The sequence below is a fragment of the Rhincodon typus genome, chromosome 2 (genome assembly GCF_021869965.1).
Source record: "Rhincodon typus isolate 14 chromosome 2, sRhiTyp1.1, whole genome shotgun sequence".
NCBI classification, from domain to species: Eukaryota; Metazoa; Chordata; class Chondrichthyes; order Orectolobiformes; family Rhincodontidae; genus Rhincodon; species Rhincodon typus.
The window spans coordinates 11,452,223-11,471,041 of NC_063333.1; the positions used below are offsets into that span (position 1 = coordinate 11,452,223).

At 38.8% G+C, this 18,819-nt stretch overlaps 1 protein-coding gene across 2 annotated transcripts in view; it reads left to right on the top strand.

Annotated features, from left to right (window-relative positions):
- Positions 1-18,819, top strand: part of wdr48b (WD repeat domain 48b) — a 96,758-nt gene that overhangs the window by 40,649 nt on the left and 37,290 nt on the right. For both annotated transcript variants that reach the window (XM_048615230.1, XM_048615236.1), the window contains exons 4-10: positions 1,993-2,075; positions 3,388-3,517; positions 5,272-5,360; positions 5,831-5,932; positions 8,053-8,277; positions 12,905-12,979; positions 14,856-14,958. In XM_048615230.1, coding sequence (XP_048471187.1) covers positions 1,993-2,075; positions 3,388-3,517; positions 5,272-5,360; positions 5,831-5,932; positions 8,053-8,277; positions 12,905-12,979; positions 14,856-14,958 — 807 coding nt within the window. The remainder of the gene's footprint in view (positions 1-1,992; positions 2,076-3,387; positions 3,518-5,271; positions 5,361-5,830; positions 5,933-8,052; positions 8,278-12,904; positions 12,980-14,855; positions 14,959-18,819) is intronic.

Genomic DNA, 18,819 nt, shown 5'->3' on the forward strand with positions numbered 1-18,819 from the left:
GTTGTCATTCCAAGTGGTAAAGGTGGTATTTTTAGGAGGTTCTGGGAAAGGTTTGAGAAGTTGCTTCGCTGTGTTTGATTAATAGTAGAAGGCAGGGTGATAGTGGAGAGAGTAGTTGAGGGATTGTAGCTGCAAGTTTTACATTGGAAAAGCTGGTGTTGCGCCTCTTGGAGTGGAAGCTGATGGAGATTTACAATATTATCACAGGCTTAGACAAGGTAGACAAAAGAAAACTGTTCATGTTACCTGATGTAAAAGGGCTAGGGGGACACAAATTTAGGGGGTTGGGCAAGTGGTGAAGGTGGATATCTGGAAGAACTTTCTCACACGGCAAGTGGTAATGACCTGGAACCTGCTGCTTAAGACAGTGATTATCTCTGCTTCCATCAATGATTTTAGAAGAACCTTGGGATTGACTGGATTGCTTTTCAGAGAGCCTATGTGGGTGTGATGAGCTGAAAGGCCTCTTTCTATGCTGTAATGACTCGAGTCCTAGCCAGTGGAGTGACCTTAGAGTCAGGAGCTGAACTGCTTTCAAAATACCAGCCTTGTAGGGTTGTGATACCACCTGGTGATAATGTTGGGGAAGTCAGATTCCCGAGTGAAATCTGGCTTGATAGACCATAATGTTTACTTTTGTAATATGATTGCTGTTTTGGTGGTAAATACCCTGATGAAGGGACCTGAAGTGTCGACTCTCCTCCTCTGATGCTGCCTGACCTACTGTGTTCCTCCAGCTCCACACTGTGTTTACTCATACTTCAACCTTACATCACAGTAGCCTGTTGTCCTAGCCATGTGGCTTGTCCAGTTCAATTACTGAATTGAATCGAATCATTTATTGTCACATGTATTCAATGTGAAAATACAGTGAGAAGTGTGTATATTTGCCATACACACATGGCACCATTCACATTAACTTTGAATAAGATAAGAAAATAAACTTAAAATAGTCCAACTTTCCTTTCCTCTGCCACAGTCCTACTCGGGGCTTTTCAGCCCTCACCATGCCTCTGCCAGAGGACTCCATGTTACTAATGGGGGTTCAGTGGTTGTAAAGTTGTTGTGTTATGGGAGGTAGTTAGTTTTTTTTTGAGAAGGTCATTACGTGAAACTCGAGTGACAAGTGTGTTAGTTGCCATTTGTCAGCCCAAGTCTATAGTGCAGACCTTGTATGTGGACATGGAACGTTTTTTTTCCATGTAATATTTAATTTAACATGATTCAGGATTGCCATCAGTTGCTTTAATTTGGATTTACCTTTTACCACTGTATCAAGATGTATCTCCATAAAAACGTAAGAAGTATGAGCTGGAATAAGCTATTTGACTTTTGGAGCCTGCTGTGCCATTCAACAAGATTTTTGTTGATCTTTCTTCCACCTCAACTCCACTTTATCACAGAATCAAAATATCCCTTAATTGTCTTGATAACCAAAAAAATATCACCCTTTGTCCTGAATATATTGAAATACTGGGCATCACAGCCTCTTTGGATATAGAATCCTAAGTATTGAGAGCCCTTTGAAGAAGAATCATCCTCCTCCCAATCTTAAATAGCTGACCAGGAGAAACGACATTTTCTCTGCATCTATCCTGAGAAATCCCTTTCAATTAGATCACCCCTTACTCAAGAAGCTTGATACTGTTCAGAACAAAGCAGCGAATTTGCTGGACATCACATCTGCAGCATGGAACATGCACTCTTGCTACTTTTGAATTTGCAGTTTCCTCCATTTGCCCACCCTTTCTTACTTCACTAATATAAAGCCCTTGGGTTTGCTATCTGGTCTGAGAGGGTGTGCAATAACCTAACAGTGAAACAAGATCATACAGTTACCCCAATGATTTGCTGGTGAACTGACTGATTCCAGTGTGTTTTTGTTTTGCAGAATTGTATTGTATGTTTTTTTAAGAACCACTTTAGAGATGATTCTGAACCAAAATTATTTGGACACGTCGTCAGTATTCAATTTTATTTTAAATTTTCTAGTAATATCGGCTTCATCTGACACTACAGTGAAAGTGTGGAATGCTCATAAAGGATTTTGCATGTCTACATTACGAACTCATAAGGTAATTTTTTGTAATGGGAAAAATTTGTATTTCTTTCCCATTGAAAAGTGCATTTATTTGTGATAATAAATCTTAATGCTTTTTATTTTAAAAAAAAAATTAACCCCTTTTCATAGTGAGATCAGTTCTGAATTAATCTTCTTGTGAGGGTGATCTTTTGGGTAAGACAACTGCTAAGGACCTTGTGTTCTTCCTTGTGCTCCAAATTATACATGTCTCAGTTTTGAGAATGTCAGAATAAATTTATATTAAAAGCTAGAATTATCTATTTTAGTACCAGTTAATTTGAAGAATGAAAATGTAAATCCTTTGCTTTTAGTAAATTACAGCTTAATTCACTGAGTGAGTAATCACGTTTTTTGGTTACTTGTGATACTAAAAGGGATAGAATCATAGAATAGAATCCCTACAGTGTGGAAACAGGCCCTTCAGCCCAACAAGTCCACCCAGACCCATCCCCCACCTAATCTATACATCCCTCAACACTACGGGTAATTTAACATAGCCAATCCACCTAACCTGCACATCTTTGGACTGTGGGAGGAAACCAGAGTACCCGGAGGAAACCCACGCAGACACAGAGAAAACGTGCAAACTTCACACAGACAGTTGCCCGAGGATGGAGTTGAACCCTTGTCCCTGGCGCTGTGAGGCAGCAGTGCTAACCAATGAGCCACCGTGATGTATCACAGGAAATATGCTCACCAATAAAAGCATCTCATCTATTTAATCGACAGCAGTTTTGTCTCAGAAATCAGATGCTTGTGGGTTCAAACAGCGCAGGAGCAGGATTTGAGTTTGTAGTCTAGACTGACATGCTGCTGTACTGATAGGAGTACTGTATTGTTACACACGTTTGCTGAATGAGATTTTAAACCCAATATCCTGTCTGTTTAATCTGTTGGCTCAGGCATATTTAATGGAATTAAATCTAAATACTTCTAATGCAGTGTTTAGAAAGAAAATGCCATTGGAATTGATTTTAGTTGTTTAGGCATTTTGCAGTAAATCTGTTTTAGGAATGGTTTAAGGCAGAAATAGGAAATTTCCACTTTTTATTTCCCTGTTGTGGAACTGAATGGTGCCAAGTCTTCAAGTGAAAAGTCTGCTTGTTGCCATTCCTAATGTCTATCTCCTAACTATTAGAAAATGTACTTGTTTAATGAGATCAATGTCACGCTCAATCATGATGCTCTGTACTGAATATTCACTTTATAGTTTTGAGTGTGTTTGTGTGTGCAAAAACGAAATAATGCCACAATGTAAGGTAAGAAAACGGTGAAAGTTAACAGCCTTTTTCTATTTTGTGTAGGATTATGTTAAGGCATTGGCTTATGCGAAAGACAAGGAGTTGGTGGCTTCAGCTGGGCTGGACAGACAGATTTTCCTCTGGGATGTAAATACTCTTACAGCACTGACTGCCTCAAACAACACTGTCACCAGTAAGTTACTGATGGTGAATAGAATTGAGAAGATTTTCTGATGAAGGGCCTAGGCCCGAAACATCAGCCTTTCTGCTCCTATGATGCTGCTTGGCCTGCTGTGTTCATCCAGCCCTGCACCTTGTTGTCTCAGAATTGAGAAGATGTCCTTTTATCACAATGGAAGTAAATTCTGAGGAGGTTTATAAATAAACAAGTTATTTGTGTTTTAAGTTTATTGATCGGATGTTGACAATGTCGGCAAAATGCATTTATTAACTATCTGTAATTGTTCTCAAAAATAATAAGAGGGTATGTCTTACTAGATATCTTCAGAAGGCACAGAATGGTATGCAGGTCAGACTAGATATGGATGGACTAGAGCTCATCACAGCCTGTCTTGAAGCGCACAAGTGAATCAGCTGTGTTTTCATCACAATTCCATAGTTTTAGTTCATTTTTATTCTGTTTGACTGTACAAAAAAATGTTGTCATTGTTCCAGTAAAATGTAATGGCAGACTTGCAGAATTTTAGTACTGTAGTTCAGTTGGATCGGATTTCGTCCTCTGAACATAATCATGGGCTGCACGGGGTGATTTTGAGTTTATTTGACACTAGGGTAAAAGACTAGCAACTTTAGGGGAAGTTGATTAATCTCTGTTATAGATGAATACAATTAAATGGTTAATTTGAGTATATATTCATCCTTAGCAATTGGCATTATGTGGTGCACTGGCTGGGAGCTCTCTGTACAAGGTGATGGTGTGGTAATAATCGCACTGTTTTAGTAAATATTGCTCACAGGTTAATGTTTTAGGAACACGGAACAAATGCCACTATAACTAATATCTGGATTATAAAACTACTCTCACTGATGCTGAACATAGCACTCTCATTGTTTTTTTTGGAAAGTCTCATTCACTGATGGACTTTCAGGGAAGGAAATCTGCCATTCTTACCTATTCTGGTCTACAGGTATTTCCTGACCTGCAGCAATGTGGTTGACTCTAACCTGTCCTTTGAAATGGCATAACAAGCTACTCAGTTCAAGGACAATTAGGGATGGGCAGCAAATATTGCCATTGCCAATGACACCATGTCACATGAAAGATTCAATAAAAGAATGTGTCAATCTCTTGAACACTTTCTATGAATTAGTAATGCCAAAAAGTCCAACTTTTAGCACTAACTCTGGTGACAAGAGAAATCATTGTTTGGAGCAATTTTTTGAACTCTATTGATTACTATACCCTGCAGACATGGTTTATTGGTCTTAACTACTTTTGCAAACCTCTTGCCTCTTGCAGTGACAACTACCACAGGTTATCCATGAACTTAGTTAATTTTGTCGAAGCTTACTCAGAGTCAGAACCAATATTTTCAGGATTTCTTATAATCCCATCTGGTTCACTAATGTCCTTTTAGGGAAGGAAACTGCCATCCTTACCTTGTCTGACCTATGTGTGATTCAAACCCACAGCAATGTGGTTAACTCTTAACTGCCCTCTGGACAATTAGCAATGGGAATAAATGCTGGCCTAGCCAGGGAAGCCCTCAACTCGTGAATGAATTAAATAAAAAATCCTGTTTATGTCCTTTTCATGGGAAATTACCATAATTTTGAGGACAGTTAGCAGAAAAAGAAGACAGTTGCCTTGCTTTCCCTGTGTCTCCCCTACCCATTACATCTTCAAGTGTATTGATCAAAATCTGAGGACTTTGCACAGAAAAACTATTTTATTGCTAAGTGCATCTTTTGGTTTTGTAACAACAGCATCATCACTGAGTGGGAACAAAGATTCCATTTATAGCCTTGCAATGAACCAGATGGGAACAGTAATCGTTTCAGGATCTACTGAAAAAGTAAGTTGATTTATAAAGAAAACCATGCTTGACTGGTTCCTGTAGGAGAGAAGACCTTTTCGATTTTTGTGACCTATTTCAAATATGTTTAACTTGCCTCAGCTGTCAAATAGTGCTTGAACTTTGCCTTACGATGAACTTTTTTAAATGTTTCAATGTAACTGAAGTTTTTAAAAAAAAGCATTAAATTTCACACTTTAAAGTTTGCAGATGTCTAAAGTTTGCATTTTGTGCCAAAGGCAAGACGTGACTAGAGAACAATATCAGTTTCTTTAAATTTGCTTTGTCTACTGTATAGTGTTTAAGAACCTGGTATAATATTCTTGTTCTATTTGATTTGCTTAGAATTGCTGATTAAATTTATGAAATGACAAGTAATGTTGGAAGACAAATCTTGTTTGTTTTAAGGGCCAATGTTGTTTGTCCCAACAGGCCTGAAGTAGTATTGAGGTATTGATTGTTATTAACAGGTTCTGAGAGTATGGGATCCCAGAACGTGTGCGAAACTGATGAAACTTAAAGGTCATACGGATAACGTGAAAGCTCTATTGTTGAACCGAGATGGCACACAGGTATTCTATGTTTCTTATTAGTGTTCTCATAAAGATCGTTTTATATTATCCTTTGTGTCAACCTTGGCTAAAGGTGCTATGTAAATTGAAGCTTTTTACCCCTTCTGTTGGTTTTGCCATCCTCTGCTGCCCTTTAACTTGTTTCTTTCCCTCTTTTCCTCACTGTTGCCTTACTGTAGCTTTTTCTATTTCTTTAATATCAAATTATAATGGAGTTGTTAGTTTTGAATCTTTTATGTAATATGAAAGAATGGTCAGGATTTTGAAGGTAATGGATTTTGTACCTATTCACTTTGTGATGTTGGAGTATTGAAGAACCATTTACCGCCCAGTAAATATTTCTGGTACCGGGCGTAGTTTCCAACTTGAGTTACAGTTTAGATTTTGATTAAGTGATTTGACTCTAGAATTTTTCCTTTTGTTTACAGTCTACCCCTGTTATGTGTACATTGTTCTCCCTATCATGGTAGTTTTACTTCCTGGGGGGAAAAGTTTATTGTAGCTGTTTGCAGATTGTTTCCCTTTGCTACTCTGATATCTTAGGGTCTTTTTTTGCCTTCAGATGGCAGCTGAAAAATGTTGCACAATACTGATTTTGGGCTTTAAGTACTATCCCAACTCGAGTAAAAATGGAACAAATGACTAAAACATGCTGTACAATGATTTTTATTATAACATTTTGTAATTTAATTAAAAGTAGGTTAGCGTAACAGTTGCAAACTGATGTTTCCAATTACCTTACCTGTGGTTCGGGTATTTTCTTTATTATCTATGTAAATCGTGTTGCCTGATTAATTCTCCTTGAGATTTAGACAGAGATCCTGATGTAAGAGAAATTTGAAAACACATCACCTCTGGGACTTGAAGTTAATTTTTATTTAAATACACCAAGAGGAATAACAATGAAAAATTTATTTAAACAATTTGGAACATACATTATTTTTGATCTGACTGGCTTGGATCCTTCAGTAGACACCTGTCTTCAGGAACTGTAACTAAATGTTGGCATGTCTCGTGCATGAATCTAATCTGTTGACTGTCATAAAAGTAGCTAACAGAAGTGGAGTGTTAATAGGATACTTCATTTTTTTTGTCACAGTCACAGAATTGAGAGAGGCCCAATGTTGGGGATTCCTTTGTACAGAGGAATACTCCTTTACTGAGCTACATTCTGATCTTTGCCTCATTGTTGTGGCAAGGTGCCAAGCAAGGACAAAATGCTTCACTGATAGCTTAGGAGTAGGAGAAACCTTCACAAAATTGACACGATAAACTGTGTTTATGAAAAAATGGAGTACAGCAAATTTTGTTTTAACCAGCACCTTACAAACTAGCACTCAGTAAACCGGCAAAAGTTATGTACCTGAAATATCTGAAGTTTATTGTATTGTTGCGATCTCCACAATTTGAGAATTGAAATTGAGTGAGAAGGCTGTCTACTGGTAAGTTTTGTTTAAAACATAGAACATAGATCAGTACAGCACAGTACAGGCCCTTTGGCCGACGACGTCGTGCTGACCTATTATCCTACTAAGATCAAACTAACCTGCATACCCTACATTTTACTATCCTCGATGTGCCTATCCTAGAGTCGCTTAAATATCCCTAATGTATCTGACTCTACTACCACCGCTGGCAGTGCATTCCATGTGCCCACCACTCTGTGTAAAGAACCTACCTCTGACATCTTCCCTATACCTTCCTCCAATCACCTTAAAATCACGCCCCCTCATGATAGTCATTTCCGCCCTGGTTTAATCAAAGTTGTATTATTATTTAAGTGACTTATGCTATAAATAAATCAAAGCGGTGATGTGTATACCCCCATACACATTGTATATTTTTACAGTGATTAACAGAAACGCATTAAGTATGTGAACCTTTTGATTGACTGGCATACTTCTGGTCCCATACGTGTCGGTTAACAAGAAGTTTGCTGTATTAACTTGCATATGGTTTCTGTGTGAAGATTTAGCCACCACACCAACTATTTGCCATTAGGGATAGATAATAAATGCTTGACAAGCCAGCAACACCCACATCCCATGAACAAATAAAAAAGTTACAATTTAACCTTTTGGTGTCGTTAACAGCATCATTCTTCCATTTTTATCCCTTAGTGTTTATCTGGCAGCTCTGATGGGACCATCCGGCTGTGGTCCTTGGGGCAGCAGAGGTGTATAGCAACGTATAGGGTCCACGATGAAGGAGTTTGGGCACTGCAAGTCAATGAAGCCTTTACACATGTCTACTCAGGAGGGCGAGACCGAAAAATCTACTGCACAGATCTCCGGAACCCAGATATTCGAGTTCTGATTTGTGAGGAAAAAGCACCAGTTCTCAAGGTACAGCCGTAAAAATTGGGCAGAACTTTTGGCAACACTGCAGTGCTCAAGTAAAATAGATAGACTGCAGACAGATCAAAGGTAAAGCAGTGAAAATAGTAATCAGAACACTAGTAATGTACTTTCCTATTTACAAATAAAACTCAACCTTCTGAACTAACAAATAGGAAGCAAGATAAAATTAATAAAAATAAAGTTGTGAAACAGCCAGCAGGTTTGGCAGTATCTGTGGAGAGTGAAACACAGTTAGTGTTTTGAGTCCAATAACTCTTTGAAATCGAAGAAAGGTGGAAGTAGTGGGTTTTTTGTTATTGTGAACGGGGAAGGGTAGGAGCTCATGATAGGGTAAATGTCCATCTTTGTTCCAAAACTGTGGAGGAAGGTTTAAACTCGAAGGGCAGGGAAGTGGGACTCTGAGTAGGGAAACACAAAAAAGAAAACAAAGTTTGAAAATAAAGACAAAAATTGAAGGTAGAGGAAACGATGGCTGGCAGCAAATAGGGCCGTAGACACAAAAATAAAATGTTAAGACAAATCTGAAAGTACTATATCTGATTACTTCAAGCATTCACTCTAAAATGGATGAATTAACAGAAATAATTTTGAAAACAGATACAATATGATTGCAATTATAAAGACATGGCTGTGGGGTGACCAGGGCTTGGAACTAAATCCAAAGATATTGAATACTTAGCAAGGACAGGGAAAGAGGAAAATAGGTATTTAATGTTTTGTCACTGAAGGAATAATGCAATAGTGATGAAGGATATTGTCTCTGAAAATCTAGATGTCGAATCTGGGTGGAGCCAAGAAGCAACAAGTGGTGGGAACATTTGTGGGTATTGGCCTCCAAACATTAGTAGGATGGTAGGGAATTGCATTCAACAGGAAATTGGTGAGGCATGTACAGTGTGCTACACAAATCATTGGCGATTTTAATATACATTTGACCAGGTAAAACACATTAGCAACAATAAATAATGGATGAATTCCTGAAGCCTTTTTTTTTGTAAAGGCCATTACATTGAGGAGCCAACTAGGGAACAGGCTGTTGTAGATTTGGTATTATGCAGTGAGAAAGCGTTTACTTGATATTCTTATGGAAGGTTCATTGGGGACAACTGACCACAGTATGATAGAATTCTTTTAGAATAGACAATGAAGTAGTCCAGCCCAAAGCTAGAGTCCTAAATCTATGCAAATGAAACTGCAAAGGTAAGAGGCATTGCTGGCTGCAAATAACAGTAGATAGGCAATGGCTGATGTTTAAGAAATGAAGACATGTATTATAACAGTTATACATACCATTCCGGTACAAAAAATACAACAGAAAAAGTGACCCAACCATAGCTAACAAAAGTAAGGATAATATTCAATCCAAAGAAGAGCCATATAGATTTGCTAGAAAAAACAAGTAGCAAGTCTCAGTACTGGGAGCAGTTTAGAAATCAGCATATGGGAGAACCAAGTGATTGTTTCGGGGCTGAATAGAGCCTGAGATGATCCTTTCAGGTTTACTATAAAAGCTTTTACAGCCTGCTTTTAAGTATGTAATAAGGAAAAGACTGGTGAGGATAAACGTAGGTCACCTATAGTCTGAAATGGGAGAATTGTTGAAGGAGAAGGAAATGGCATAGCAATTAAATATCTATTTCAGTTCTGTTCTTCACAGAAGAATACAAATAATTGGGAAATGATTGGGAATCAAGAGTCTGTTTAGGAGGAGAAAATTAGTATTAGTTTTTAAAGAAGTAATGCTGGAGTAATTAATGGACCTGAAAGTTGATAATCTACATCCCCAGCTCCTAAAGGTGGCGGCTGGGGAAATCGTGGATGGTCTGGTTGTCGTCTTCCAAAATTCCATGGATTCTGAAATATTCCTGGCAGACCAGAGGATGGCAAATGGAGCTCCCACTATTTGTTTTCAGGAAAGAATAAGGAAATGGAATTCTGGGCAAATTAACCTAATGTCAGTTGGAGAAGTGGTGATATAATGTTAATATCACTGGATCTGCAATCCAGAGGTCCAGGCTAATGTTCTGATGGTGAAATTTGAATTCATCCTATGGACAATTGTGTGTGGCAATAAATGCTGGTCAGGCCAGTAACAGTCGCATGTCATCTGTGAATTTTTTTAAAACCATAGATAAAATGCTAGAGTTTATTGCAGAGGATACAATAGTGGCATTTACAAAATTTCAATGGGATTAGACAAAATTAATAAGGATTTAGAAAAAAATTACATTTGACAATCTTACTCAAGATTTTTTGAGGATGTTAACCAGTAGAATACATAAGGGAGAATCAGTTGGTGGATTTGGATTTTCAGAAAGCTTTTCAGAAAGACCCACATAAGAAGTTAGCATGCAAGACTAAAGCACATTGGATGTACTTTAAGTATCAACAATCTATCTAAGACTTCTTTCTTCCTTAATTTTAAACCCTTATAGTGATAGTTTCCTCCTCTGTCACCATGGCCTGGGCAGCATTCTTCTCTTTTTGCATTAATTTAACATCTCAGCCATGTCACCGCCTCCACGTGGAAGTCCCTCTTTTGGTGTCTAATTGGCTCTTTAATCACACTTTTTTACTTTTATTTGCCTATACAAGACATTACAGGAGGACATTAATAAAATTAGAGAATGGGCTATTAATTGAGAAATTAAGTTCAGACAATTGGGATTATGGCAGGAAGGAAGAATAGTTAATTTGCCAAATACTTAAAGGTACAAATCTAAATGGGGTTGAGTAATAGAGGGATCTTGGTACAGGTACACATTAATGACCAAAAGTCATATCACAGGTTAGCAAGACCATAAAGAAAACCAAGCTGTAGATTTTATTTCAAGAAGAACGAGTGGCTATCTTATTGTAACATCAGAGATTTTGAGTGAGATTTGACAGGATAGATGCTGAGAGGATGTTCCCCCTCATGGGGTTTCTAGAACTAGTGGATGCACATTTTAGAAATAAGCTGTCTCTCGCTTAAGGTGGAGCTGAGGGTGGAATTATCTTTCCTAGTGAGTAGTGGAGCCTGGTCATGAAATATGTTCAAAGTTGAGTCAGAGTTTGATCATGGGGGGCAGGCAGGAATTGGAGTTAAGGCTACCATCAGATCAGTCGCGATTTTACTGAGCAGTTCCAAGGAGTTATATGGCTTACTTTGGCTCCCAGGTTCTTATGTTTCTAGAAGGATAAAATTGGCAATTAAGACGGTTATTCTGAACCTGTATTGCACTTTGGTTCAATCTTGCACAACGTATCAGAAAAGGATAATCACTAGATCTTTTTTCTTTCACTTAAAATGGCTGAGAGGATGTCTAATAAAGATCTTTAAAGTAATGAAAGATTTGGCAGTGGATTACAGAGAATCTTTCCACATGGTGAAAAGAATCAGATATCATCAACATAAAACAGTCAAGAAGTCGAATAGGAAATTCAGGAAAAAAAAAACTTTTAAAAATAAGACACATTTTGTTTGCAGTGTGATAAGCATGGAAACTTCTGTCATCCAGGAAGTGTTGAAGCAAATTGTATTGATGTATTAGAAAGGAAAGAGAAAATTACAGTAATAGCTTTAGATGAAGAAACATAAATGGTGGCTCAATGGAGTATAAAAATGGCTTGGACTGGTTGGGCCATTTTGATTGTTCAGAAACCAGCTGTACATCCTACATTTCTGGGAGAGGGGAAATAGAGCGACACCCAGTTCAGGATTCCTTGTCAAAAAGCTCCTGTCTGATCTTTTGAGTGATCAGGCAAGTCAAGGAAGGTGTAGAAGTTGCAAATTATTTTCTGCACAGTTGCTCAATGTTGTGACAACTCGTTTTGTCACAAATCCTTGAAAGATTTCATCAACCTCTCAACCTACTTATGCAACAGGATTCTATTTATCTAAGAAGAGTAAAACTCATAACTTCAACCTTCATTTGATTTAGTTCTACCAGACCCCCATCACATCAATGCTCTTTGTGCTTGCATGGTATTCTGCTCTTAATTGTGCATAGATCCATTTCTGTGTGGCAGTAGTACACAACTTGGCAGATTTACCTTTTTTGTTTCTTTATGTGTAGGTGTAGAGCAAGAACTTTAATTTTGCATTTATGCTGTGGTCTGTTCTAGAAGAACACAGTCACCCAACTATTTCTGGTCTGTATGGCGCTTAGAGTAGATGAGGGCTCAGTTGCAGAAGTTTTTGCTCCTCCAGCTTGTGATTGGTTTTTGGATCAGTTTGACACATCTCCATCTTTTTTGCTCCTGTTCATTTATGCAGTTGTGGAAGGTGCAGTCAGTTTCACTGAGGTTCTATCAGTTGTTGCACAGATGATCATTTTTAGGTTTCCCCACCAACTGTTCAGTAAGTCATCTTTAAAATCTTTGTTAATCCCTTTCCACAGAAGCGGGCCAAATCCTTTTCAATGAAATCTTTACTTTTGTGCAGCAATTGATGTACTGAAATATAAATCCTGATTACGAGAGACCTGAGCATCTAGTAAACCTTTGGTAACATCAAGAAAATCTTTGCAACATAGCACTGCCTTAGTCTTTTTTGAGGCTCATTCTGTCAGTAAGAGATATTACACTTGTGCCTCCTTTTAATTTTGCCGTATTTCAAATTACTTTGCAGATGGAGATTGATCGATCAGCTGATCCAGCTCCAGCCATCTGGGTAGCCACCACAAAATCGTCAGTGAATAAATGGGTGAATATGTTTGTGCTCTTGCAGACTACATCATGCTTATTTAACAGAGATATTACATAGATTTTACTCCCCTGTCAGTTGCTTTGTACCTCAGCGTCATATCTGCTCGTGTGCAGGCTCTAAGGATCATTTGTAGGTCTACCATATTGATGCACACATCAAGCCTCTTAAACTTGAACACTTTTTTTTGGTATCCATCCTTCTGTTTCCCACTTTCCCAGCCCACAACTTGAAAGAATTATTTTTTGTATAATTGCGCCCTGAAATAGTCCCTTTCCACTAAGTTCCAATCCTTACCCATTGATACGTTTATGATTTAGTCTGTAAACTAATTAGTTTGCTGGCTTTGGTAAAATACAAAACTTAAAATTATTAGTTTAAACAAGAAACTCATCTTCAGGTCTTTTTTTTTTTCAAATGCTGGTTTTTGGAGGGGGCTGCAGTTTGCCATGGTGGGAAAATAGGCTGGCTTTACTCTGCTTGCCTCGCCACCCAATTTGGAAGCTTTTCATCGGTTAGCTTTAAATTGTCCTGCAAAACTGACTGCTCTAAAACGAAGGGGAGAGGTGGGGAGAGGAGAAGGCCTTTCCTAAAACCTTTGCATATACCCCAACGTGCTATGTATGCAGTAAAGGCAAAATGCTGCAGATGCTGAAAATCTGAAACAAATACCATGCTGTAGAAACTCAGCAGTCTGGCAACATCCATTAAGCAAGAAATGGTTAATATTTTGAGGCCAGTGTGTCTCCATTTTATGTTTCCGTAGAAGAAATGGGAGCGCAATTACTATTTTCTTTTCCAGTGAAATGATTAAAATTTGCAGCTTGGGAGTTGTAGCATCAGCATTCCCAATCAAGATTTATGGAAGTTTCATGTACCGTTTAAAACAAACGCATTGCTGTTGTAGCCTCGTGACCCTGTAAGAGAGCACAGAATAGGCAGCAAAGGCAGTTTATCATCAAAGAAGTTTATTCAATGAGATCAACCTATTGGAATTAATTTTGTATGGTCCTTGGAGATCTGGACATTCTCATCTTTGTGTTCCCTGCCCTAGTAACCATGATCCTTCAGCCAAGGGGCTAGGTTAGCACAATCCAGCTCATGGCTTTAACTCTCAAATAAGGTCAGCAGAAAACACTGCTCAACAGTCCAGGCCTTGAATCGAACCAACAACTTTTCTGTTGATGATTTTTTGTTATGAAACAGTGAAATGTATGAGCTTAATGTTTTGTGTATTGAATATTCAAGTTTGGGGCTTTAATATAAATCTGTTACTGCTTCTATAACATCCTTGAAAAAGAGGATTATTAAAGGACGTTGTAAGCAAGCATCATAGATCACGTTCACAAACCCCTCTCTCAACTGCAGTTTATTATAATGATACGATATAGAATGTTGAAACAGGCCATTCTGCCCATTTGCTTCTGCTAACCACAGTCCCATTCCCCATTTCTCACCTGCATTGTCCCGCAAAATTTTTGTATTCGGGTGTGTATCCAGTTCTCTCCTTAAAGCTTACTATTGAATGACCTTTTACCACCCCATCAGACAGTGCATTCCATGTCATTTTGTCTGACTATTGTCTTGTTCTTTTACCAATTACCTTAAACCTGGTTACCATCTTACCATCATATCAGACCATGATTTTGATCATCTCCATTAAATCTCCTTTAAACCTTCTCTCTGTTACATTAGTGTAGAGAGAGAGAGATTAATGTACTCAGAAAATTATGAAATAAAAGAAGTCATTATCCCCTGAAACTGCAACTTTGTCAGCAAGTTGGTCTATTTGCAGTTTTATAATGTATGCATAGATGAGGAAAATAAGTGCACTGTGCATGGACATAACTTAAAGTTTTCATAATTTGTTTTGCAGTCCACGAAGGGTATTCAGAATTTTAGAGCATCCGGTGATTATGACAATGATTGCAGCGCACCCTTAATTCCTCTTTGCACACAGCCAGAGCAAGTCATTAAAGGTGTGTACATGTCACTTACTGAGCAATTTCTGAAGAATTTCTGAAATGCATTGATACAATTATCCTGGAATGAGATTCCTGGCAGACGGTGGTGGCAGCTTAGGTCCTGCCAGCAATTGAGATTTTTGCACAGATGATGCCTAACCTGCTGAATATTTCATGCTTTTTCTCATTTTGCTTTCAGGTTTTCCAGCATGTAAAGGAAAAGAAAACTTTGCATTTATGTAAGCTTTTCATGACCCAAAACCAAACTGCTAGGAAATCTGTTAATTAGCTAGCACCTAGCCAGTTCCTCAAATCAACGATGTTGTATTGACCATATCTGTTTTTTATGTTCTAGTTGGGGACTAATTATTGTTCAGGTCACTGGTAAGTATGTCCCTACTCTTCAGAATACAATTTAGGGTCCATTATGTTGTTATGATTCTCTGGGGTAGCACACTGGCCACTACTCCTGGATTTGTCAGAAATGCAGGAATTTTAGAGAGGATTTGAGAAGAAAAGCTTTTTCACCCAGAGGATGGTGGGAATCTGGGAATACCCTGCCTGGGATGTTATATGAGGTGGGAATACTTAACATTGTAATGTTCAATGCTATGGACCTAGTGCTGGAAAGGGGAGGTAATGGCCTCGTGGTATTATCGCTAGAATATTAATGCAGAAACTCAGTTAATGTTCTGGGGACCTGGGCTCAAATCCTACCATGGCAATAAAAGAAAATTCTGGATTTAAGAACCTACTGATCACCATGAAACCATTTGTCGATTTGTCAGGAAAACCCATCTGACTCACTGATATCCTTCCATGAAGGATATTATACTGTCCATGCCTGGTCTGTCCTACATGTGACTCCAGACATACAGCAGTGTGGTTGACTCTCAACTGCCCTCTGAAATGTGTAGCGAGCCACTCAGTTATATCAATCAACGAAGTTTCAACAAAGAAATGAAACCAGAGAGACCACCAGTAAAGATGACAGAAGCAGCCCCGTCAACCCAGCAAAGTCATCCTTACTAACATCGGGGGTGGGGGGGCCAAGTTTCAAAATTGACACATTCAGTGAATCCCCCACTATCAACATCCTCAGGATTACCATTGACCAAAAACTTATCTGGATTCTCCACATAAACAGAACGGCTACAAGAACAGGTTGGAGGCTAAGAATACTGCAGCAAGTAATTCACTGTCTAACTGCCAGAGTCTGTCCACCACGTACAAGGTACAAGTCAGTGCTGTGATAAAACACTCCCTTCTTGCTTGGATGGGTGCAGCTGCAACAACACTCGAAGCTTGACACCATCCAGGACAAAGCTGCCCACTTGATTGGCACCACATCCACAAACATTTGTCCCCTCCACCACCGACACTCAGTAGCTGCAGTGTGTACTATCTACAAGATGCACTGCAGAAATTCACCAAAAATCCTGAGATAGCACCTTCCAAACCCATGATCACTTCCATCTAGAAGGACAATGGCAGCAGATACATGGAATACCATCACCTGCAAGTTTCCCTCCAAGCCAGTCACCATCCTGACATGGAAATATATTGTCATTCCTTCACTGCTGAGTCAAAATCCTGGAACTCCCTCCCCAAGGGAGTTGTGGGTCATACTACATGCGGACTGCAGTGGTTCAAGAAAGTAGCTCACCAACATGTTTTCAGGGACAGCTCGGGACAGGCATTAAATGCTGGCCAGCTAGTTATGTCTGCATCCCGCAAGTGATTTAAAACATGGGACTAGTGTAGATTTACTGTAGCTATGGCAATACAAACTTGATGGGCAGAAGGGCTTCTTCTGTGATTCTATAATTTTAAAATAAGTATGCAATATTCCCCAATTTCTGATTTTTGCACCCAGATTGCATCAGACTTCTGTGCTTAAGTAATTAAACTCAGTTAAAGGTAAATAGTTATAAACCATTGGCATATAACAAATTAAAATACTAATCCCCATATAAACCTTCTCCTACACACAATCACACTCTATTTTTGTTTGTGTTGTTGAAATGATTCTTGTGATGGTAAGAATGTTGCTTTTCACAAGCTTGTCTTCAGAAGCCTCCACTGGTTTACAAGAGACATAAGGTGGCTTGTTCACTTATAAAAAAATCTTTGACTTAACCAGTTAATAATCACAGCTTTCAATAACTGCTAAAGGAAAGATGACTAGCTTTCTTAAGGTTTTAAAATGGGTTTTGACTGCAGAGGATAGAATGACTGCTTTTGAGTAGGTGATGGTCAAATCCTTTCTCTGTAACTCGTTCCCAGCCCTGAGCTGTTCAGTTACCTGTCAGCAAATCAGATGATGTTGGCAGGCAAAGGCCTTTGTAACTGATAACTGATCACTAGTCCATCAGCCAGTCAACTACTTGTTGCTACCCAGAGCATCAGTACACAACTCCTCAGCTCCAATCATCTGCGACCACTTCAGTCAGAAGCTTAGAAGGGTAACGTTAAAGACGTTTATAAAATCATGAGGGGTATGGATATGGTGAATAGTCAAGATTTTTTCCCCAGGGTAGGGGAGTCCAAAACTAGATTTAAGGTGAGAGGGGAAAGAATTAAAAGGGGCAGTGTTTTCACACAGGGCGTTGCGTGTATGGAATGAGCTGTCAGAGGAAGTGGTGGAGGCTGGTACAATGACAACATTTAAAAGGCATCTGGATAGGTACATGAATAGGAAGGGTTTAGAGGGCAGTGGGCCAAATGCTGGCAAATAGGACTAGATTAATTTAGGAGTTGGACTGAAGGATCTGTTTCCGTGCTGTACAGCTGACTGTGTATAATTACCTTGTGTTCAGACATCTATTTGTGATGCTTGTCATGGTAGTCAGATTATTTGCTTCTTAAAACTTGCTACCAACCTTTCAGGTACTGGTTTTAAAACTGTTCTTTCTCATTTCAGTCCACATTTTTCAAAAGCAGAGAAGTAAAGACGTCGATCCAAACAACAGGAATTTGAAAGTGTCAGCATTCAAAATGTCACTTTCAAAAGAGTAGGCAGTGGCATAGTGGTAATATCACCAGCCTAGTAAACCATAAACCCAGAATTTTCCAGTGATATAGGTTCAAAACTCACAATGGCAAATGATAAAATTTGAACTCCATTTTTAAAAAAAAAATGGGATAAGGAGCTAGCCTCGTGTTGACCGTGTAACTACTGTCAAATGTCGTAAAAGCCCACCTCATTCACTAATGTCACTTAGGGAGGGAAATATGCCACCCTTACCTGGCCTAGCCTATGTGCAACTCCAAACACACAACAATGTGGTTGATTCTTAACCACCCTGTGGGAATAAATCCTGGCCTGGCCTGGCCAGCGACGCCCACATCCTATGAATGGATTGTAAAAAAGGCACCACCAGCAGCTCAGCACTTCACTGGAATGTCAGCTGAGTTATTTGGTACTTTTAGGACTCTCAATAAATCGTTGGATCTTTTTCTTATTGTTTATTTTTCAATGACATTCCCTCCTTCCTTGCCATGGGGAGTGGATGATAAGGGAATTAAAATTGCAATAACAAGTCGAAAGAAGAATATTAAATCCCAGCAAATAAAGGGTACGAAATGATATTTTTCAGTCTATTGTGCCCATAGCTTTCGCTGAATTTTATGTATTGATCGTACCTGTTCATAACTTCCTAATATAGTTGGTCATTTTATGTATCTTATCCTTTGCATTAACATGAAGTAATATACGTATATTTAGACACAGTTGGGTAAAATAATTGAATCAGAGATAGTAGGAACTGCAGATGCTGGAGAATCCGAGACAACAAGGTGCAGGGCTGGATGAACACAGCAGGCCAAGCAGCATCATAGGAGCAGAGAGGCTGACGTTTCGGGCCTAGACCCTAG